The sequence below is a fragment of the Toxotes jaculatrix genome, chromosome 8 (assembly GCF_017976425.1).
Source record: "Toxotes jaculatrix isolate fToxJac2 chromosome 8, fToxJac2.pri, whole genome shotgun sequence".
In the NCBI taxonomy this organism is placed as follows: domain Eukaryota; kingdom Metazoa; phylum Chordata; class Actinopteri; family Toxotidae; genus Toxotes; species Toxotes jaculatrix.
This window is the reverse complement of record NC_054401.1, coordinates 11,062,865-11,085,800: the sequence shown is the minus strand read 5'-3', so window position 1 is coordinate 11,085,800 and position 22,936 is coordinate 11,062,865. Positions and strand designations below refer to the sequence as shown.

The 22,936-nt window shown below is 42.5% G+C and overlaps 2 protein-coding genes across 2 annotated transcripts; both read right to left on the bottom strand.

Annotated features, from left to right (window-relative positions):
• Positions 1-3,231: 3,231 nt before the first annotated feature.
• Positions 3,232-10,578, bottom strand: crabp2a (cellular retinoic acid binding protein 2, a). Its single transcript, XM_041043400.1, has 4 exons — positions 10,253-10,578; positions 6,106-6,284; positions 5,389-5,505; positions 3,232-3,917 (listed from the first exon to the last, which is right to left on the bottom strand). Exons 1-4 carry the CDS (start codon positions 10,332-10,334, stop codon positions 3,867-3,869), a joined length of 429 nt encoding a protein of 142 aa, XP_040899334.1. The 5' UTR covers positions 10,335-10,578; the 3' UTR covers positions 3,232-3,866.
• Positions 10,579-18,788: 8,210 nt separating this feature from the next.
• Positions 18,789-20,863, bottom strand: LOC121185419 (angiogenin). The gene is made up of 2 exons (XM_041043487.1): positions 20,736-20,863; positions 18,789-20,493 (listed from the first exon to the last, which is right to left on the bottom strand). The coding sequence occupies exon 2, from the start codon at positions 20,479-20,481 to the stop codon at positions 19,903-19,905; it is 579 nt and encodes a 192-aa protein (XP_040899421.1). The 5' UTR covers positions 20,482-20,493; positions 20,736-20,863; the 3' UTR covers positions 18,789-19,902.
• Between the last annotated feature and the right edge of the window lie 2,073 nt (positions 20,864-22,936).

Here is a 22,936-nt window from a genome sequence, read left to right as displayed (position 1 = left end):
AGGTCAGGGTTTGAGTCTGTAATCAGATTTATTACTACATTCTTCGTCTTTACAAAGACATCATTCAGCTTACCCCTGGTATACTGTAAGTCCATTGTCGCACATTTAGTGGAGGAGGATAATGACGCTCATGCCAGACCACTGATATCAGTTTGGGGATTCTCCCCACTGATCTGACAGTAGATTTGTAGATGTCCGAGCAAAGTACATAAATAAACCTTTGGGCTGTTTGTGTGTAAGTGAATGAAGCATCTTTGATAAAATTAGATGAAGTTAAAAGGACGCTTTAGTCCTTACCCCACCCCTCCTTTACTGTCTGACTCAGCTGCTCCATGTCTCTCCACTGCACTCCTCTTTGATTTTATTTTCCCTAATGGAAGGATTCTCTGCCCAGACATTAAAGAGGTTTTGAAGGTTGCTGGTTTGAGTGTCCTGTGTGGCTCAAAGGGCTAAGGTGCCAAACATAAACTCGTGCTTTCCAGGCTTCTCCCCGTGGTTGGTTATTGCATGCCTTCCCCACTCTCTCATCTCTTTGCTGTGTCTTATTAACTCTGCATCTTGACAGAGAAAGAGGGGAATTTTAAGATCACATGTAAAACCTCATTTCTGTGTGTGAACATGTGGATGTGTATAAAATTGTAGGTTTACGTGCATTTCGAGAGGGCCAGCGTGGTTTCAGTGACTACTTTTTTCTGCTTTCTCCTGTAAACAAGTGTAACGATGTAAGAGCGGCTGTGTGTGTGTCTGTGTGTGTGGTATGCCCTCATGTGTACTATTCTTGACCAGTGTTTTACAAGAGGCCTCAGTGGTTCCTGGGTGGTCTAATTGCATTTGCCACAGGAGATTGGTGCACTTTTACCTCTGTAAAGTGCATATGACTGTTGTGTGTATCACTTTGTGCAGGCTTGCAGGTGTGTGTGAGTGTAAATCAATATCCCGAACAGAGACGGTACAGTATGTGAGGGTGTTTAATGACATTCACCTGTCATCACACTGTCACATGCATGCTCTTTTGATGAATATATGTGTGCATGTGCACCAACAGACTGTTGCAAAGATATGGGGGCTTGTGCCTCTTCTTTTTTTTTTTACCCATCATGCACTCCCGCTTTATCACCTGCAGGGAATTTTTGCTGCAAGCCCAAGCTCCCACTTCTTTACTATCTAACCCAGAATGCACTTGACCCATATGGCAATAATTGCTTCAGCCAGATCACAAATCACCCATCTTGCCTTTTGTGACATATGCTCAAGTATGCAGACAAGTACACACACTCCACTGCTCCCTGCACATAAGTCATCAAACTGCACCGTGACTCAGCCGTGGCCTCGGGGCACCTAAACTAATCTACTCTCTCACAAATGGTGGGTTTCTGTTCAGATATATGCTGATTGCCTATGGTTACCTTGTTGGACATATTAAAGGATATCAGATTTCCACTTAATTTTGATGGATGAAGTGCATTGGTTATGTGCAAGCGTATTAATTCATCATACAGGTGTTTTTTATTTTGTTATTATGCCTGTGTGTGTTTTTGCTCTTTTCTACAGTATGCCCCTGTTTAGTTCTTGACTCACGTAGTGTCCAAGTATGTTTGTCCCGATGTTGCCAAACTCTGTCCCTAGTTATGTTTTCAGCAAAGCCAACAACCGGTAGGGATAACAATGTTGTCAGGATGTCAACAGCAGATGTGGTGTTCTCAGTTTGTTCTTGTTTTTGTTCTTGCTGCGTTAGAGGAGTTTGTCTCACCTTTTGGGTTGGGTGAGCCTCGACAGTGTTTTATGAGCTGCATGTACAGTGTGAGTGTTTGATGGTATGTGTGAAGAGTTCCCAGAATGTGTGTTTTCAGTTTGGTATGTGAGTGTGTGTATGTTTTTTTTTTTTTTTTTAAGGGGTCCGGTGCAGGCCGGGCGTTTTGAAGAGGGCCAGACAGCTGCCTTTTACTGCCCCAGGGGGTAATAAACAGAGAGGGAGGGGTAGTTATTTACCCCTTTTATTAGGGCAGTAGGCAGAGGAGGAGACTTTATTGGGGTCACACTGTAACTACACACAGCTGCAGGGCAAGAGGAGAAATAAAGAAGAGATATTAAAAAAAAAAAAAAACAGTTTTAGCATCACTAAATTCCTCTCTCAGGAATCTGTCCCTATCTAGTTTTCACTTCTTGTATAACTGTATGTACGTGTGTGTGTGTGTGTGTGTGTGTGTGTGTGTGTGTGTGTGTGTGTGTGTGTGTGTGTGTGTGTGTGTGAACCTGAGGTCATCCATCTTTTCCCCAGCCCCTTTTCCATTTCCAGGTCCCTTAACAGCCCACTCCTTGTTAAGCACATCTGCTGTCAATCAGCTCTGCCCTGTAATCCAATTGGCATTTCCTGCTATTGGGACACGCCCACTGACACTCAGTCTCTGACCATTTGGTGATTGGTCAAGTAGCTCACTGTATGACCCTAAAAGGTCCCAGGTTGACACCTATTTGTCTGATCACCCTCACTGGTTACCATAACAACAGATGTTCCCTAAGTGAGGATGTTTGAAGTAGTATGCTGACATGCAGTTATTCTGTTTCTTGCAGAGAAGCTGATGAAAAGATTGATACCACTCTTGTATCTGTTTTCTTCAAAGACACGAAAGTATCAGTGTCTTCTCCTCTAACTCTCAGCAAGAAAGCAAACATACACGTTTCCCAAAATGTCAGACTACTCCTTTGAGTCAAGTAGCCTTGAAAGACTTACCAGGAAAAACAGGAAACAAGTTTAACCAACTGGCAAATGAAATGGAAATAAAGCGCAAAGTCTAATAGTGGCATTCCTGCAGTTGGCTCTCTGTGTGTCACTTCACATGCCAAGTGAAAGTGCAGGATGAGCAGGTCCACATGAAATTTGATAAAAGTGAGCAGACAGAGACAAAAAAGTGAAACAGAAGCATTTTCAGCGATGACGCTTAGTGAGAGAAGAATAACGAGGGCATGTGGCACAGAGATGATTGACAGAGAGAGAAGGAAGGGAGGGATGGGAAGACAGAAAAACTGAGAGGGAGACTGGTAGGGAGGGGACAGACAAGTTATTCTAGTTGCAGACAGCTGACAGAAAGTCTAAAATAAGATGGAGCCATATAATGTGCACATACTCTGCAGCTATACTCACAAACCATAAAACATATGCACTGTTAAATACTTTTATGCTCCTAATGGTTTTCAATGCTGGAGAGACAAGAGTCGACATCAAGCTGAATTAATATCATGCTTTATTGTTTTCCCATAGAAAGTGTTGTATCCTAGTATCACATTTAATATAAAAGAGACACAAAGTAAAAACCTTAGCAGTACTGTATCAGACTCTAGTGTAGTAATAAATATAAAACGTCATCATGAGATAGAAAAGGTTAAAATTGTGGGACAGGGTTAAAGGAACAGGGACAGGAGGGGACGCATCAAAACTGACCTGAAACTGGAAGAGCTCATAGATTGGTTTACACATCTACAAATATAGTCTCACACCTCTTCTGCTGCCGCACACACACACACACACACACATACGCACACACAGACCCACACAATGCCAAATACATGAGCTTTCACTAAGCAAATCAAGCATACAACACAACATAGGTTTTCATGTTTAAAACCCAGCTGATCACATTGAATAGAGCTGAAAAGACAGATAATTGAGAAGCTAAGACTATTGTGTAGACATGTGACATAGTAGATACAATTACCACACTTATTATGTAGTGAAGCTAACAGAGATAAAGGAATAAAACTAAAAACTGCCATCTCCCAGCGCTGCCTTGACAAAGGGGAGTAGTGAGGCAAGTGGTGATGCAGGAGAAGGGGAGGCTGGAAGAACGAAAAGTGAGAAGTGCTCTTGTTTATTGTCGTTCATAGACTCTGGTACAAACCACATCATCAGCTCTCATGGTCTGAAAAGAAAGAGAAAAGAACATGGATGTTTACTGTGGATCTGCAGATACCAGCACTGTTATATACAGTTCAGTGTGAATTCATATTAAAAGTGACATATTTTGTAGAACAAAAAATTAATGTTGATCCAAACAAAGCATTTTTAATGTCTCCAGCAGTTAATACTGACATAATTTCACTGTGTCAATGTTTAACTAACATTATTCACTGAAAGCCGTTGTAGTAAACATGCTCTGTTAAGCAGTTCTGTGCTTAAGAACATACCAGGTGTTTTAGATTTGAACTTAGTGCCAACCCTCAAGCAAACATCGCCCCATAAAAACTTGTTCTATTTACAGTTTGTTCAATTCAAAAACATTTCACTCCAGAGAGGACTGTGGATGATGCGTGTGTCATCTCTGGTTGGACTGGTTTACTGATAGGCTTGGGTCAAATAATTATCTGAACAACTTCTGAAAGTTTGTTTTAGTCAACCTGAAGCGTCAGCTGGGTGGGGTTTCTTATTAAATATAGATCAGTTTGTGGGCTCAGAGGAGTGTTTTGGTAGCTATCAGCATCAGAGCAAAAGTCTGAAAACAAGTAAAAATTGTTTAAAAAACCTGTTTTGTGATCTTTTATCAACCTCCATGGTAGACATCACTAACATAATTACTGGTTCTTGCTCTCTTGACTTCAGGTTGATGCCTGTACATACTTTTTGTGATGTTGACAGACGCCCTTTCATCCTTTGCCAGGAAAATAATTACATTGCTGTAATGGCACTCTAAGGACAATTATATAATTGTAAATCTAAAGGCAACACTTAAGACTATAGCCTGCAAATTATGGTGCAATCTCGTTTTACAAATGGGGGTACCAATAAAATACTTACTGGTAGCTACCAGTACAAAAAATGCCAGTACAACCTGTAAACATGTAGACCAGAAGTTAATGAAAATATTAAATAAATAAGTGTAAGAGTAGCACTGAAAAAATACACTGCAAGATACAGTAACGTCTGGGTGTCAGTTAATGGAGTAATGTCTGCACTTCATAACTAAGTCAAAGTGCTCCTGCTCATGGTCGTTCATTGCGTACATTTATCAAGATGTCTTGTGTAGTTGAGCACACCTCCCTATATGGTTACATATAGGGAGGTGTGCTCAACTAAAACATATGTAGCACTTTAAGAAGTGTTTAAATATTAAGTAACTATAGGGTACATTCATTTACATTACTCAGTATGGGAGATATGATTGAAAGCTCTTGTTGTCAAACTCTTTTTGAGGTCAAGAGTGAAATTTAACACTCATAGTTTGTAAGCTTTTTTTTTCTGGGAAGAGTCAAATGATTTCTAATCAAATCCGAAAATCCAATTTGAGCCCGGGTCATGTGACCTGAGTCCAGGACTCTACAGACAGATTTACAGTGAGGTGCCTTGTTGGTTTCTGAATCTAAACTCTGGCTTAGGGGATAGTTTGTGTGCTTTACCAGGATCAGCTTGCCGTCATTGGTGATCTCTCGGGTCCAGGATGTCTTAGGCCCCTCTCCTTTCAGCAGAGTCTGCTCACAGCTGATCTTATTGTCTGTTTCCCAACGTGGAAAACTCTGAGGACAGAAAAAGAGAGGAAGAAAAAAAAACATTAGACACGTTTTGTTGGATGTAGAGATGAATGGATGCATGGATGAATATAGCGTTCTCCCCATTCCAGAGGGAAGGGGAGATAATGAGAGAGTGGCAAATGGGAAGAGAAAACAAGTGCGGTGGAGTAGGGCGATCACTGAGAGGTGATAGCTTGTGATGCGCTCATCGTTCGTACAGCGAAGTGTTGGCTCGACGCATGTGTTTGCTTTGGAGACAGCCAAACAGAGGCCGTCCATGGGAAAACGGGGAGAGTAACAAGGAGAATTAGGGAGGGACGGAGGGCAAGAAGGGGAAACGGAGGGAAGACGGGAAGTTGAAAGGGGTCGTAAAGGGTGTGAAGGAGCATAGTGTAGCATGATAGGCCTTCAGAGTCCAAGGGAGGGGTAAAGATATGCTATCAGTCCAAATATGATGAAAAGCCAAATTAAACAGATTGATGTAATCTGGACAGCTCCCTCCCCATACACCCATTACCCTGTGTGTGTGTGTGTGTGTGTGTGTGCACATGCAAAGTAGAACTGAGAGAACATTTAGGAATAGGTTTGTGTCCATGTGCTGTGTACCGTGCAAGGACGTCCATCCACTGTGGCCTCATTGAACTCCTGCCCCACAGTGAAGGTGATGTGGGTGGTGCGGACTGTGGTTGAGGTTTTAATAGACAGAGTCTCTCCATCTTGTGTGATCTCCACCAGTGGCTTGGAGGCTGCCTTCACTGCAATCTTACGCAGCATCACATTCACATCTAAAAAAAACATACGCATGTAAGACAAGGAGATAATGCTTAAACTAGAAAGATTGTGTGTAAGAAGAGATGTGGGGTTCATAAAGGACAACACACACAAGGACACAAGTAAACACTTTCACAGTCTTTTGTAGCTACTCTGAATGAATACGCAGTGTCGTCATGAGGACATATCTTTTTTATGTCACACAGTATTGGTTTATAGGATAGAACCTCCAGGAGCAGGGTGAACTAAACCTGTTTTTGCCAAATTATGCAAATCCACAGGCCTTGGGCCCTTGTGTGTGTGGCGTTGCTGCTTGCTTAAAGTGCTCTCCTGCACACTCAGGGTAAAAGGAGCACTGCACAGTAATGATGACAGAGGAAACAATGAGGTCATATGACAAAGCATGCTCACCACATCTGCATTCTCCCCAGACTTAATCATCTTTGCACACACACACACACACACACACACACACACACACACACACACACACACACACACACACACACACACACATTCTCAGACTCACAGACCTCACAACCGACAAATATGGTAATTCGTACTCTCTGCAAAATAACCAACTTTATTCTCATCATCCTTTGCAAATACACACACACATTGTGGTTTGAAAATATTGTAGTTAAATTGCGTCCTTAGCCTTCCATAAACACAGAGAGAAAACACACATATTCACACAGTGTCATGCAGTAATCTGACAAGAGACACAGATAAACACACATGGGTGTGCATGTGTTATAGAGTACAGCCCCTCCTAGACAGAATCAGGGAGTGAGAGAACATATTTATAAGCTCTTAATAATATAATCAATAATATTGATGTAGTAGAAGATTAATGTAACTTGCTATAAACCTGAGTTCTTTTATAAGAAACAGACAAAATAGATACTATATATTTGAAAAAGGGAAGGAGGGATACTGATGATACAGCGTGGGAAAAGAGAGGGACAAGGAGACTGGTGTGGATGGAGGGAGGGAGGAAGGAAAGGGGAGGGGGGGGTCAGACAGACGAGAGGCAGTGGTCTGTGTGTGGTGTGTGAAGATCTCTGTCCAAGTGTGAGGGGAAGTGTGTGTACGTCGTCCAGTGTGTATCTGCTGTCGAGTTGGGTTTCGCACTTCTCACCTCTCACACATTCCCACCTGTCACCAAGGGTAAATATATACACACTCAGAAATGCACAGTCATTCAGCATGCATCAGGATGTCCAGACTGCTCACTGTGTGCACTGCGTTGTGTGTGTACTGCACATGCATAACAGTGTGTATGTGCATTGTCATTGTCTAGTGTGAATTTCAAGCAAATTGCATTGTGTAAAGAGTAAGTGTAGGAACATCACTATGCTGGAGACGTTTTCACAGGTGATTTGTTTCTTGTTTTTGTTTTTTTTCTTCTTCATCTTTTTGCAGTCAGGGATGGAAAGTAACCAAGTATATTCACTTGAGTAATGTATTAAAGTTCAGGTACCTACTCTTAAATTAAATGTGGCTTTTCATTTAGTTTATAAAACATGATGCATTGTTTAAATTAAACTACACAATTGTATATAAAGTAGTTAAAATGAGTCCCACTATTACCAGCTATAACATTAAAATATTGGTTTCCTATTTAGCCATTATAATATGATCCAAATATGGACCATTCTGCATAATGAGTACTGTTACTTTTTAGTACTCTTAGATTCTGCTGACAATAACAACTTTTACACAAGTAGAGGAGGGTGAAGTTGATTTCCACCAATTTTGATTATCAATTAATCAATTAAAGTAGCTTTTCCCTGTTTTGTACCACAGAAAAACAAAAACGCGCTTCAAACTTACAACTGTGAGATGTCACTGTGGAGACTGGGAAATAGTGAAGGGCCATTTCTAACATTTTGTCAAATTTTAGAGCAAACAATTTATCAATTAATTGAAAAGCTTCCTGTCCACAACTGTTGAGTAACATCAAAAAATTGAAAAATATAAAATAAAATAAAATCTCTTAATTTATGGATTTTGCCTTAAAATATGCAATTTTCAAATAATTTGAATAAAGTTTAACCTTGATGGGTGCGTAAAACTGAGCTTGAGTTAAAGACAGTACATTGCTACAAAAATGCCTTACAGATGTAGAAGCCTTTGTTGAAAATGTATATCTGCTTGAGGAAAGTGTCCTTCCTAAAAGATTAATTCAGTCAACACACTGACCTGCAGACAGTAACTGACCTCAGTCTGTTGGCTTGCAAACAGGAGTAAAGTGCTGGCTTGTGGACCATTTGGGAGTCACAGAGGGGGCTGAAGCTTCTCGAGTAACTGCCAGTTGTTAAAAGTTAGAAATTACCTGAACAGACTTTTGCAAACCTGTGACCAAAGTGCTTAAAGTCACACAGACCTGCCCACATGAGGACACACGCACTCACACAGATAGACAGACGGTCAGGGTCAGGGTCAGAGGTCAGAGAGCAGGGGGCAGAGGAAGCATTTGGGACACCGGGAGACAAGGGAAAGAGGGGAGGAGAGCAGGAGTGAGGAAAGGAAGAGAGGATGGAGGGAAGGAGGAGGGAGAGTGCTGACAGGTTGTGTCCAGCTGCGCTCTGCCCCCCAATGAAACCAGGGGCCATTCCTCTCTGTCAGTCATGCCAATGCAGAGGGACATTATAGGAACACATGCTGTGATGCATGTCTGTGTGTGTGTGTGTGTGTGAGAGAGAGAGAGAGAGAGAGAGAGAGAGAGAGAGAGAGAGAGAGAGAGAGAGAACGAGAGAGCACTGGCTAAGGTACACCAGTGTCTGTAGAGTTTAACCTGCATTCCTCTTGCAGTTCCTCCTCCATGAATACTTGTCTTGAACCTTCCTCTTTGGCACTCTTGCACACACATTAGAATATACCGGTGTAAATAACACACACACACACACACCGGTCTACTGCGTCCTACGTCTAAACGTCCCTGTCCTCTCAGTATTGCGCACGGTGTCATCTCATCATATCGTCATCTTTCCTTTTGTTATAGACCCCCACCCCCCACCCCCACCCATCCCGCTCTATCCCGCCCTCTGCCTCACACACACACACACACAGAAGGAGATGGAGATACCTAGAGTTAGCGAACACATTAAACGCTAATTGAAGCGTCTGTCAAACAGGAAAATTGGAATTTGTGCCCTGGCTCAGGTAATGTGTCTATCCTAAGAACAATAGTTTCATTTGACAGCCATTTCATTACCCTCCATCTGCAGCAGACAATAGTGTGGGTGTGAGAGAGATGATGATATGAGTTCCAGGTGTGCACTGGCAAGTCACCCAATTGGAATTGGCTTCCAGTGACAGACGGCTGACAGCCACACACACACACACACACACACACACACACACACACACACACACACACACACACACACACACACACACACACACACACACACACACACACACACACTTATGCCTGCCCAGACTGCAGTTGTAGCAGTGATGAGGCGCAGACGCAGACCAAACAGTGTGAGTCTCAGCAGCAGGTGTTTGTTCTTAGTCCTGACTGTCACTTCAGATAATGATGCGACTGTCCCACACTGTATCGTGTCATAACGGTCCTCTTCAACAGACACACACAATCTGAGGCTGTGACACAGACAGATGTGCCGCCGTTTGTCTCTATTGTGTTAGCAGGGCAGGCCAAAGGGGGAGAGGAGAGAAAAAGGGGTGAGCCTGGCTAGGGGCCAAGCACTGAGTTTTGGGTGGTGGAGAATGACAAAGACCCCCCACCCCCACCCCATCCGTGCACCAGCGAGGGTGATCCTCGCTGGTGCACGGACACAGAGGAATATTTGACCTACAATGTGCTGAGAAAGCTACAGTTTGAGCTGACACATCTGATCTGTGTCATCACGCACAGAAATAAAAGCTTGACAAGAAACCACTCTTGCGCAAAAAAATGAAGACATTAGGCAATGGAGATTTTTTTTTCTAAAGCATCATTTCCATCACTTACTCAACGCTTTCAAGAGTTCCTCGAAGTTTTCAGAGCTCTTCATCTCCCAGGTGCCGGCGAAATCAGGGATTTTGCGCTCCATGTTAGGCTGCAGGTAGTTTGCGGATTAATGTAGGTGAACTGTGAGGTCCAAGTCTGGTCCCTGCGCTGCTGTTCGTGTGCGTCAAAAAAAGCTTCGCTTGTCCTGTCTGAATCTAGTCTGGGTGTGTGGGCGCGCCGGATGGTTTAACTCTGCCTGTCCAGTTACTTCTGCCCTCTTCCCGTGATGAGTGGTTGACTGTCAGAGCTCTTTTCTCATCTGTGTGCCGGTGTACGTTGTAAGCGGGTGCGCTCCAAATGAATGGCTCGGAAAGCAAAGACACTTGTGTAGGGATGCACACGCCCACTTCCATACGGACACGCCCCGGAGGCCAACAGATTACAGGCAAAGACCTGAACCTGACCACGCCCCTGAAGGCAACATGTGCACCGCAGAGCTGCCCGTCTCATCCAAGCGCTTACCTTGAATGAGCCAAAGTGACCGCGCTCTGATGGTGCAGTGCGCTTTGGAGAACCCTCTGCAGGGTTGATATAATATTATATAAAATATTTAGGTGTATAATGTGTTTTGTCATTGTGAGACAGCCAATAATGCCTTGGTTGAATGAATGACTTCAGCGCGGTGGACGTTATTAGTACAAAACAGGAAGGATGTTGCCAGGCCAGTCTGTTGACAGAACATGTCGTCTTGGCAGGGCGGTGCGAAGGAAGAACCAGTCAACTGCCAGACTGAGTGGATGGCAGAGAGGTTGTGTGTGTGTGAGAGAGAGAGAGAGAGAGAGAGAGAGAGAGAGAGAGAGGGTGTACTTGAGAGGAGAGAGAGGCCAAGTTCACCCCCAGCCTCCTGTGCGCCTCAGCGCTGTGTCATAAAAATAAAAGCGGTGGTAATGGGATACAGCTTCTGGCCTCGACCGGTGGACTATCCATTTAACGGGGCCTGCGTCAGAGGAAGAAACACCACGAACTCATGAGGGAGGTGGACAGAAAGAGGGAGATTAAAATAAGAAGTGGGATTGGCGCAGGTCGACGGTGTCTCCTCAGAGCTTTTCGCCTCCCGCTGTTCGGACGGAAGAGAGGGGAGCGAGGAGGAGGAGACGCGGAGACACGGGGGCATTTGGAACAGCGCGTCAGACAGGCCAGGGTCAGGGGCCCGCGGGGTCGGAGGTAGTCCTTTAAAGAACACACACACTCACACATCCACCATATGTAATGCGCGCGCGCGCGCACGCGCTGATGATGGATGGCAACGGGACAAAGCCGACGTTAACTATTGACTCTTGATGGATGATCCCATCCGCTACACTGCACGGCGAATTAGCGCGAGGTAACCCGGGTGACTTGGAGGAAAGGGGGGCATCAGGAGAAGGTCCCTCAGCGAATCATATAGGCTACACGTACACAGGCTAAAACATCGGCTCAGTGTCACACTTATAACAAAGACACACTAACTAACAAAGGTGAATAACAGCCTCAGATTGATATATGGTAACGCGATATGCGCTTTTGCGCACAGACCTGTATCCATCGACAGGCGGGCCTGTTTGATGTGAACAAAGCTTTCTCACATTGTTTCCTTCGTCAGCACACACAATCACACACTCGTCTTTGGCCACACACCATGCCACAGTCACAGCATGTCCTCACAAGTTCCTCCTGGTCCGAACAGTAGAGATGAGCCATTAGCCATATCAGAGCTGTAATTTCCACCCCAATCTCCCATCGTCTCTTTCTTTCCTTTCATTCACTTTTTGAAGCTGACTTGCACTTGTTAACCCTTTAAGGGTTTGCTCTGACAATACTGAAACAAAAAAGTCTGTCAGATTAAAGCAGAAAGATATCATTTACAGGCCAGGTGCGTCCACATCTCATGCAGTCTATACGTTAAAGCACAGCATTAGTCTGACTTACTGCTGCTACGGTGGTCTGTCGAACATGGTCTGCTCAGAAAAAAGGGAATTGATCATGCCCCGGGTTTGAAAGTGACTGATGCAAACACAAAGGTTACAATAGGGAGCTGTCTAGTGTTGGGAAAATTCATCTTCAGCCTCGCTGCAGGCCTTTAGCATATTACCATGACATAACAAGAAATGCATCAAAGACCGCTGAATCGAACAGGCAGCCATGCAGTATAGCACAGTGACAGCCTCACCCATCTCGTCTGCGTGCCATTCAGAGGGAACGCTTGATAAAGAGATCTGAAATGTGTGTGATGCTGTATGTCAGCACGTGATGACAAAGCACCGCTCAGCATTCAGGTCCGTTCAACCGTGCTGTGCTCCTCTCAGCCTTTCTCTCTCTGCTCATTCCTTCCCTCCATTCCCCCTTTTCCTTTCTGCCTCTCCTTTACCTCGCACAACCCCCCCCCCCCCCTTCTCCTCCTTTTCTTCCTTCTCCTCCTCCCATCAAGCTTTTGTTCTTTTGTACTGCTCTGACACATTCCTCAAGCACGTTGAAGAGAGGGAGAAGGGGAAAACTGAAGGGGAGAGGATGGAGAGGAGAAGAAAGAAAGGGGGGGGGGGGGGAGTTAGTGAGAAAGTTAGAGACTGGAGTGCGGGTCATTTTTTATCTCATTGTTGTGGAGAAAAGGATAGGGAGAGTGAGTCAGCAAAGAGAGACAGAGACCGAGAGATCTGGGAGATCAAAGGCAAACAGATAGTGACAGAGACAGAGAGGTTGAGAAACAGTGGAAGAATGAAGGCGACAGATATGTAAAGAGAGACTCCTCTGTCTTTGGAGGCATAAGAAGTATTAGTTTGCTTCTCTGCTGCCAACTTTATTTCACTCATCTTCATTTCCTTGTGTTCCCTTCCAACTTTTTTCCACATGTATACTGAGCACTTCTTTTGTTTTGCTATCTTCATCTTTCTGTGTTCTCTGTCATATCAAGATCCTCATTGGTAACTGATATCACTAACTGCAAACTCAAAGATTCACAGGCTGTACCATGTGCAAGTGAAGCACATGAAGTATATTATGACTTGTTTACAGTAAAGATTGACTCCTATGAGCTTGAGTTCATGGCAAAGACACACTCAGCAGTACTAGAAAGAAACAGAGAGAAAGAGAAATAAACAGCACTAATAATAAAGAAGATGAAAATTTGTAGGGAATCCTAATACTTTAAGACATTGTGCTGTTTTCTGCCTCTCCACAGAGACATTTCTGATTTTCTGTGGTTTTATATCATGGAAAAGTGAATATATTTGAGTTTTGGACAGTTGTTCAGACAAAACAAGCAATTTGAAGACGTCTCATTGGACTATATAAAAACTCAGGTGCATTTCTCACTATTTTCTGCCATTGTATAGACAAAATGATTAATTGATTAATCAAAAACAATACAACAAACAATACAGATTTATTAACAATGATGACATGACACAAATCTACACATTTAACGTCTTTCCCTACATATTTTTCTGCTGTAGTTTAATCAGACAACTACAAATTGATCCTTTTAAATAAAAAAAGGTTTAATCAGTAGCAGCCGAGATCATAACTAGCTGTATTTCTCTGTGTCTCTGGGTTTGTTGGGACTCTCTCTTATTCAAATCAGGCCAAGCCTTGTACCAACACACTCACGTGTACCAACACACAATCTACCATATCGCCACGCTCACTTCCTCTTATGCAGTTTTATTGTTTCCAATTTCCTCAACTCATTCAAATGACACAGATTTGAATCTGTGGAGCATCCATACTGTCCACAGACTCTTTATTATCTCAAAAACCACTATCTGGATGTGGAATGGAAAACTAGATGCACCATATCACACTTAATGCAACTTATGCAGTATTTTTAGTATAGTGGTGTCCCAGTACAAACATGGCCCTTATCACATTCATGTTGCAATCGCAGTTTTTGAGAAGGAGCAACATGTCCTCACAAGCAGGAGCTTGTACGTGTGAACGTGTGTGTGATCAGCCCGTAGTAAAGTCACACTTCAGTGGCATTCTCCACTTTATCATCCTGATGACCTCCAGTAAAAACCACTCACCCCAGTAACCCCGGTAATCCCAGATGTGAACTTGACCCCGGTCTTTACCCATCGCCAACTCCTGGAAGTCATTATCACTGGCCTTTAGCCTCAGAGGAAGCCACTGGTCAAGAAGTGCAAAAGTATGCGGAATAAAGTGCCACGGATTACTGTATCTTCGCCTTATGATTTAACTCTGTGTCAGTGTAATGGTCGAGGCCTCCCCAAGGGGTCTTAAAATGAATGTGAGAGGTTGGGGGAAGATTAACTGGACAGGGAAGAAGAAAAAACAGTACTGTGACACAAAGTGGTGTCCTTTTCTCTAATCTTTGCACTTTTCTTGTGAATTACTGGACAGTCCTTCCTCTTCGGGCTTCTAAAAATTACATTGTGAAATGGAAAAACCACTCACAGCTCATAGACATATATAACCTGTGACACAGTTGCAAGAGGATGTTTTAGTTTAAGAGGTCACAAGCCAAAAGGTTTTGGGAGCCACTGCTCTGTGTGACATGCACAGCAACTGCACAACAAACAGCCACAGTGACGCACACATTCACAGCCAAAAGTGTGTGCAGCGCTGTGGGCTGCTGGCATGCTGACCAACCAAACCATGTGGGTTTGATTAGAGCAGAGGAGATGGCAGCATTCAACCACATATGTGGAAATGAGAGGCAGAGCATGTGGGAGACCAACGAGCAGACAGGGAAAAGATAAGAAAAGCGGAACTGAGAAAAAGAATGAAGGCTGGAAGTCTAATGGCACAGACTGCTCATATGAAGTGTATGGAGTGTGTCCTTATCCAGTTGTGATCTTGTGCATGTCATATATGTAATTACAGTTAGTGAAAATCCGGAAGAAATGGTGCAAAAATACCTTGTTTCAGGGCAAGACGAGGCCAGCCTTGAGTGAATGTTGTAAATACAGGGCGTCTCTTCTATGTCTAGATAAATGAGTGCATGCTCATGCAGGTTCCATTAGACATTTGTAACTCATTTATTATTTTTCTTAGATAAAGCCATATCTTAAAGGAACCAAACAGGAAGCATAAGACAGAAATTATTACTTAATAACCTGCCCCCACACTCACCACGTCACACTACCCAGAAATGTTTTTTTTTTTTTTACACAGAGCATCAGCATATCAGATTGTGCAGTATGGTTATGAGTGTGTGCATGACTCGAGCTGAGTCTTCATGTGTACATGAGACTAAACTTCCAGATGCTTGGGCAGTTGCACCCAGACGCCTGTATTACTCACACTCTATTCCTTTTGTCCTTCAGCCTTCTGCCCTCCCCCTCAAGTCTTTGTGGTTCTAATTATCGCGCTCATTTGTTATGAGTTGGTCTGGAAAGAGGGAGAGCAAGAGCCGAGAGAGGTTGGATTAGGGGGAAAAGCCCTGGAAACACTGTTCTGACCCAAAATAGACAAAAAAGTCTTATTTGTCAAAGTTATCTTGAATTTGGTCTTGCTTGTGTCCATCTCTTTCAAAAAACCCTTCTGTTTTTGTAGTTTGTCCACTGCCACCTACAGTTTAACGAGCCCATGAGCTCCTCTGAGGCGCTACATGACAACAGCACTGTATGAGCCCGAATGATGCTGAATTGCTTTATACTCGACAGGAAGACAGAGGACAATAGAAGGGAAGAATTTAGAAGAAGACAGGAGAAAAGGGAGGTCAGACATGTAAAGAAAGGGAGTGAAGTAGATGGAGACATGAGGAAGTTTGTGTGACGTTTCGTGGGTCAGAGTGAACGGGAGAAGTTAGGGAATGAGAGAAAGCTGAGAAGAAAAACAAGCGCTGGTTCCCATACTTCCCCTGCTTTTCACCTTATTTTATGTCCATGTGTTTTGTTTTCCCCAAAACCCCCCAAAAAGTTCAATAAAAGTGCAGCTTTGGTTTTATCGTGTCACCCCTCCTTCTTCTTGCATCCTACTGCTCTGCCCCCTCCACCCTCACACTGCCTCTCACTCTGCACTCATTCTTTTATTCTCCTGTAGCCTTTCCTCTTCACCTCGAGTCAGCGATTGTTGTTCGCTTTGGCTTTTTCCCCAGCCATGATGGTGCGTCTGTGTGTGTGTGTTCAGCAGACAGTGCCCTTCTCTGTGTAACTTTGTGCACGTGTGCATGTTGATGCTTATGTACCCATATGAGTGCATGTATACGTGTGTGTGTGTGTGTGTGTGTGTGTGTGTGTGTGTGTGTGTGTGTGTGTGTGTGTGTGTGTGTGTGTGTGTGTGTGTGCGTGCGTGCGTTTGTGTGTGTGCTCGAGAAAGACCCTATGATGTCATGGATAAGGTATGTCTGTAGTTAACTTGACTGGAGGTCAACTCCTGGTCACTGTTACTGTACGTGACCAGCGTGGGTCCCTAAAGTCTCAGAATTACCTGATGAAATGGTAAGATATTTATGTGTTATTGCTTTGTTTTTTGTTTTTTTTAATTGTCTTGAATAGCACTCAGCAGACTGGTCATTCCCTGAGCCTCTGGGTAGAAAACAGAAAAATAACATTAAGTTTAAGTGCATCCTGTGATTTCTTCATGATCTCATGACTTTGCCAAAGGCCTGTGAGAAAATGAAAGCATAAGAAAATCAGCCATCTTGTGACGGGATCACACCAGCCATGGCGCCCGTCAACATGTTGATGTTCTGACCCATGAGTACTCAGTTGTGGTTACTACCGTCATTATCACATGAGTACCATGTATTCATGGACCGCACTCATCTTTGAACTCAGCCTTCATTTTGATCGACACAGTGACAAAGTCTGTCCACAGGCAGACAGACACATAAACACCTGCCAAAATACTCAAAACGAACACTGTGGTGTCTCCAAGACTAAAACACACACACACTCAGACTCACAAGATGAAAACAATACCAGCTATACGCTGTTGCGGCTGGTTAAAAACTCTGTCCCTGCAACAGAATCACGGGACAGAAAATTACAGAAGCTAATTACAGAGAAAAGGAAAGGATGTAAAGTGATGCACTCGTGCAGAATGGAAAGTTTTCAGAGATCATCTGTAAGCTCTACAACCAGCTCAGACAAATGAATTCAATGCCCTAAGCTTCACTGTGCACCAAAAACAATTTAACAAGCGTCAAATTTTAAACATGTGGCCAGTTCTTTTGCCATTATATCATTATTATGCTGCAGCTCCTCACTAAAATCCTGCAGCAAAAATTGGAGCTTGTTGGTGGCTTTGGATTCTTGAGTTTCATCTATTTTCTTCTTCAATGAAAATAACTTATGCACAAGTTGCGTTTCACATTGTTTGAACTTATTCCCACTGGGAATATAATCCACTTTGAAAACAAAGTCAGGCAATTTCAGTGCTTCATGAAAAGCATTTTCAGACAGCAGGTGATCAGGTTTGTAGTGAATCTCTTGATGTTCAGTGGGAAAGTTTTCTTAAGTATTCATACCTAAATAAGGCACTCTTTGCAAACCAGGTACAAAATACACAAAACGTTGTTGGTCAGATCTCATCAAAGATTAGGTTGTGCAGTCTTCATTTGTGTCCTGGGACTCCTCTGATGGGTTACAAGTAACTCTCCTGCCATCTAGTGGCGGTAAACAGCTGACGCTACATCTGTTGACTCAGACCTGGAATTTTCTGGCCCCACATGTGGGAGATGTCTGGGCATGTGCTGCTATGCTGACCTACTGTAACTGATCAAACTATTGTTGTCAATGTTTGTTTCTGTTTTGTGCGCACAGCTTGCGTGACTGCACACAGAGACCCACTGAAATCCCTGCAGGGACAGGTGTAGTCAGAAGACGTGCAAGTTTGTCCAGAAAACTGTTGGAAAACTGTGTGTGAATGTTTATATTTGTGTTTGTGTTTTCTTGCTACCGTGAGAACCAAATTTACCGTGAGATCTGCAGGGTGACGACAAGTGCCACAATCCATGCATGACTCCAAGTGCTTCGGCACTGGTTTTAGAAACTAGGTTAGATCAAGGTTAGATCAAGGTTACTGTTAAGTTAGTTGGGTTTGAAGACTGCAAATTTGAAAATGTTAAAATCTGGGGTGTGGAGTTGGAAAGAAGTGAGCTTATCAGACCTCTGTAGCTCACTCTTCAATTCTGTTTGAGGCAACTAGAATAACACACTGAACTGTTGGCTGTCACGTTGCATCGTGGGTAATGTAGGCACCCGGTTTTGACAAAGAAGGACAATATGTGAAATTAAAAAAGGATGTCACCTCTGGTTCAGCTGCATGGATTTAGATTTTTTAAAAGCCAGGTTTAAGGAAGGAAGAGGCCTTTGGCATGGACAGACACATAGTACAAGAATTTGTGTGCAAAAGAGGGAGAGTGATGGAAATACGCAGTTGCTTAGCTGTGGTTCTGAGGCATACTGGTTTATTTATGTACTCAAATGTTGGTGAATGCAAACAGCTGAAAAACAAAATGTAGAGTTAAAAAAAAAAAACTACCTGACCAATCTCAGTCTGCATCACATAAGTCTAAAAACACTGTTTACATGTGACAGTGTCATCATGTTTAGGCTAATTAATAGTGTGTGCAAAATGGTCTAACCAGTGTGCCTTTTGACTTTCCACTCTCCTCAGTGAGCTACTGTTAGAGTACAAAGCAAAGTGAATTATTTTAGGGTATTTTAGAGTTTCATCATCTTCAGACCTGGGTCCCTGTATTTGAAAACTGATTGAGTTTTTCGAGGCTGGCCTCCGCAGTTTTCGTGGTTTCTGTGGCATTTCTAGTGTGCATATGTTACACGTGTTAAAGTAAGAGAAACCCCTTCACATGATGTTTGTCTATGTTTGGATGAATCACTCGCTGTTGATGTGAATCACTGCCTCCCAGCTCTATTTATGGTTTTGTTCTGGAAACTTGAAGCTCTGACAAAGAAGCGGTTTTGGTTGAGTTCGTATTTGAACACCCCATTCACATCAGCTGTGAGTTTCAGAGCAGATGTTTATGATCAAGAGATCAAGCCAATACTTGAACTCAGATGTGTCAGTATTGTCATAGAGTCCGCTAAATTTTCTCTTGATATATTCACAGAGTAGCATCTTGCTTGTTTGTTGTGGATTTTATTTGTACATATCATGCTTTATGGTTAGAGTTAAGCTGATGCAATCTGTATCACACTTGACTACAAAAAAATAAACCAGGGTGGAAATGGGTGTGGATGAATTCCAGATCTTAGTATAAGCCTGTTTGTCTGAATTGAGTGTATTAAATTAAATGCAATATCTTTTGTTTGGTAATTCCATTTATGCCCCTTTAATGTAAAATACGCACAACACAGTAAAAGATCTCATCTGTACTATCAATGCCAAAACTGCAACTTTGATGAAATGACATTAGGTCACCACCAATCTCTCATTATCTCTTAAAGATGCACAACAACTAAGCAAACCCACAGACACACAGGCACAAGCATATAATAGTAGCAATTCAAAAAAATAGAAAAATTTGTTTTTAAAAACTGAAAGTTCTTTAAAAATGCGGTTGATATCTTGGTGATGTGACTGTGATGTAATACTGTTTTAAACCAAAAATCTTTTTTTATTTCTTTGGTGGTTTTGCTGAAATGTATCCAGGAGAAAATTTCAAAAAGTGTCCCCCTAGTTTCTTAAATTAAAAAAAAAAAAAAAAGTTAATAGCCATAAATAATGACAAGAAGAACAGATAACTGGAGCCATGTCATTTTAAAGCTGGGAGCATGGCTTCTTGTCTGTGGGTCCTGGCAGCCTTCAGCATTGTTATTAGGTTGTAGGCTTTCAGGGTTTCCCTCAAAATGGACAGGGAGGCAGTTGTTGTCCAGTACTTCACAGGCCAGGATCAGATGTTTAGTTTCCTCTCGGACGCTCCTGATCTTGCAGGTCCCCTGGTCACTTCTCACCGTGACAAAAGTGAAAGGCTGCTTGCTGATGCACAGGTTCTCCTTGAACTTCTTCCCTCCTGCGTTCGAGCACACAGCCTTCACCCTCTCCAGGTCTTTGGGGTGAAGGAAAGACTGCGTGGGTCTGTTGCAACCCCCGTTATTCCCAATGTACCTCTCCCATTCGTTTTGGTCCAGAGAGGTAGGAGTTCCAGAGCGAATGTGGCGTTTGATGAAGGTGTTGTAGCCATTGTTCCATTTGGAGAGCTGGCAGGGAGCATCGTTCTTAGCAAATGTCTGATGCCCAAGCAGGAGACAGATGGCAAGTGTGAGAAAAACCCTGAGAATAGCCATTAGCCAGCAGACCTAGTGGAACAAAGACTATAAAGTCACAACAGTATGAACAAAAACTACATTTTACAGCGTTTTATCTCTATCATAGCATAGTACTTAGTCACATCTTACAAACTGAGACGTAATAAAGTAAACAGTGTGTGTAAAAGAGCCGTTGTTTGACAGAGTCATAGCTGTCTGTCTGTGCAGGTTGTTTAAACATAAAAACAGGAGACAAGGTAGGAAACAGCTGCTTAATAAGAGAACTTCCCTACCTTATTTTAGCTCAAGTGGTGGCTTCTGTTTGCGATAAGTGACCTAAAAGCTCCAGTTGTAAGATCTTTCCTCTGTCCTCTGTAGTTGCAGTTCCAGATTTCACTTCCTGTGAGCCAGAGCGGGAGAGTGGGAGTGGCCTAAACTGTGTGCACACAGTGTTACATAGCAATCTGCCCAGAGCAGAGCAGTGGGGACGGTGAGAGGTGATCCAGTTGCTGCTTTAAATAAATATCAAAGTTCCAGTCAGCTATATTTGGATGTGCAGTGTCTGTGTGCTGTCTTAAGCAATGGTGTTTGTGTGTTTTCCTCAAATGGCATCTTATACTATATGTTTAATATAACTTTTAACAAACAGTTGGCTGTGTGAGTGTCATCAGGGCTTTGAACATTACTGTTGCTATTTACTGTTCTTTACTGTTACAAACCCATGTAAAGAAAGACCTTACATGGGGATTCTGACTAAATAAAGCTCTAGCAGTATGTTTGGTTTTTTATTTGTTGCTGTCATTGTTTGTGTTTTATTATACCTACAGGTATCTACTAAATGTATGATAGTTTAGAAGATTAGTCCCACAGTATAAGGAAAACAAATATAGATCAGAGTGATCAAGTCTGAGATATTTTTCTTGTTAGCTCTACAGTCAGGGTGCAAACTACTGGGGAGCCAAGGGGAGCCTTGTGGGGGTTCACTAATCATGTTTTTCCTAGAAAACATGATTAGTAAAATGTTGGGGGGGTCTCTAAAATATTGACGATATACTATTTTTGCCACTTCTATTTTTCTGTATCTTCGTCATCATGGATCATGTGGAAAATTAGTTTATTATTGATGTATGATTCATGCATGAGGGTGATTCATCGCTAATTCACTTTGATAAAGATCCCAGCATGCATGGTATTTTTGCCATTACCACTGAAGCATGGTGATGGCAAATAAAAGCTAACTAACTGCTAGGCTAGACACAAGAAGAGGCAAAAGAGTTTTTGATAACAGTAAAAATGTGCAAAATAATTTTAACAGCAGATTAAATAGCAATAAAGTCATCACTCATTAGCAGATAGACTATGGGAAGGTGTGTTGAAAAGCTTAAAAAAACTGCTTTCAGAAGTAAAATATAACTACAACTTCCTCACTGTCTTGTCTCATTTCAGATTTCTCTGTTTGGCTCACTTCTCTTGTTCATGCTGCACAGACGTGCTACTTACCAGGTGGTACAGATGTGCTGTGACATTCAGATGTGCGCCCCCCCCCCCCCCCCCCCCCCAAATATGTGTAAAATGCCTTCAGTATTCAAATAATGACATGGCCTAATTTCTCAAAACCTAGTTGAAAGTGTGGTCTAATTTATTTATTTATTAAGAGTTTTATAAACCAATCAAGAGTCTGGGATGATGCAAAGACTTTGTTCAGCACAATCGTGAAATAAATTAGATAATGTGAGACTGTTAAAGTGGGACAGTAATGTGGGATTCATATACTGCACATACATATTTCTCTATTCCCCGTGCTTCTCATTTCTCTCCTTCTATCCTCTCTCATATAGGTCATAATGTATGTCACAGTGATGCTCAGCTCAGCTTGACAGAACTGCAAAATTCAGGCTACTTACTTTGTACCTTGATGAGAAGACATTTGTTGCCCACGCAGCCACACATTTTTGGGAAAAGTTGCAGGTTGAGGTGGTGATTTTCACCTGTAATCTGGTCCACATATTGTCACTCACACGTGATGAAAAAATCAAAAACAAGTGAGTTTGACATTCATGTGTTTTAATATGGTGCCCACACTGACGAGTTATGTACAGTAAATAAACCAATGAGACAAAGATGATATATGGCACCAACAGAATGAACACATGTATATAAATAGAACTCATCCATTTACAACATAATCTGCTGATTTAAATTCAGAGCCAATATGTTTGGACAGTATCTGTATATACAAATCAGACATGTGCTTTATAATCTCTTTAGGCTTTAATCATAGGATTTTAGTTTACTCTTCTTCAACTCTCATGTGTTTAACACCAAATTGTCCATTTTGTGTTAATCCTCCAATCTTGGAGCAAAATAAAATAATAACATTACACTGATTATTAATTAAATTATAAACAATCTATTACATACATACATAACAATCTATTCATACAGTACAGTGTGTTTGTGTTTCAAGACAAGAGGAAAGAAGATGAAATAACAG

Excerpts from the sequence above, each read along its gene's own strand:
- crabp2a (XM_041043400.1), bottom strand. The coding sequence starts at position 10,334 with ATGGAGCGCAAAATCCCTGATTTCGCCGGCACCTGGGAGATGAAGAGC. Across the intron at positions 6,285-10,252 it reads GGAACTCTTGAAAGCGTTGA|ATGTGAATGTGATGCTGCGT; the intron begins GTAAGTGATGGA and ends TGTTTTTTTTAG. Across the intron at positions 3,918-5,388 it reads ATGACGGCAAGCTGATCCTG|ACCATGAGAGCTGATGATGT; the intron begins GTAAAGCACACA and ends CTTTCTTTTCAG.
- LOC121185419 (XM_041043487.1), bottom strand. The coding sequence starts at position 20,481 with ATGGCTATTCTCAGGGTTTTTCTCACACTTGCCATCTGTCTCCTGCTT.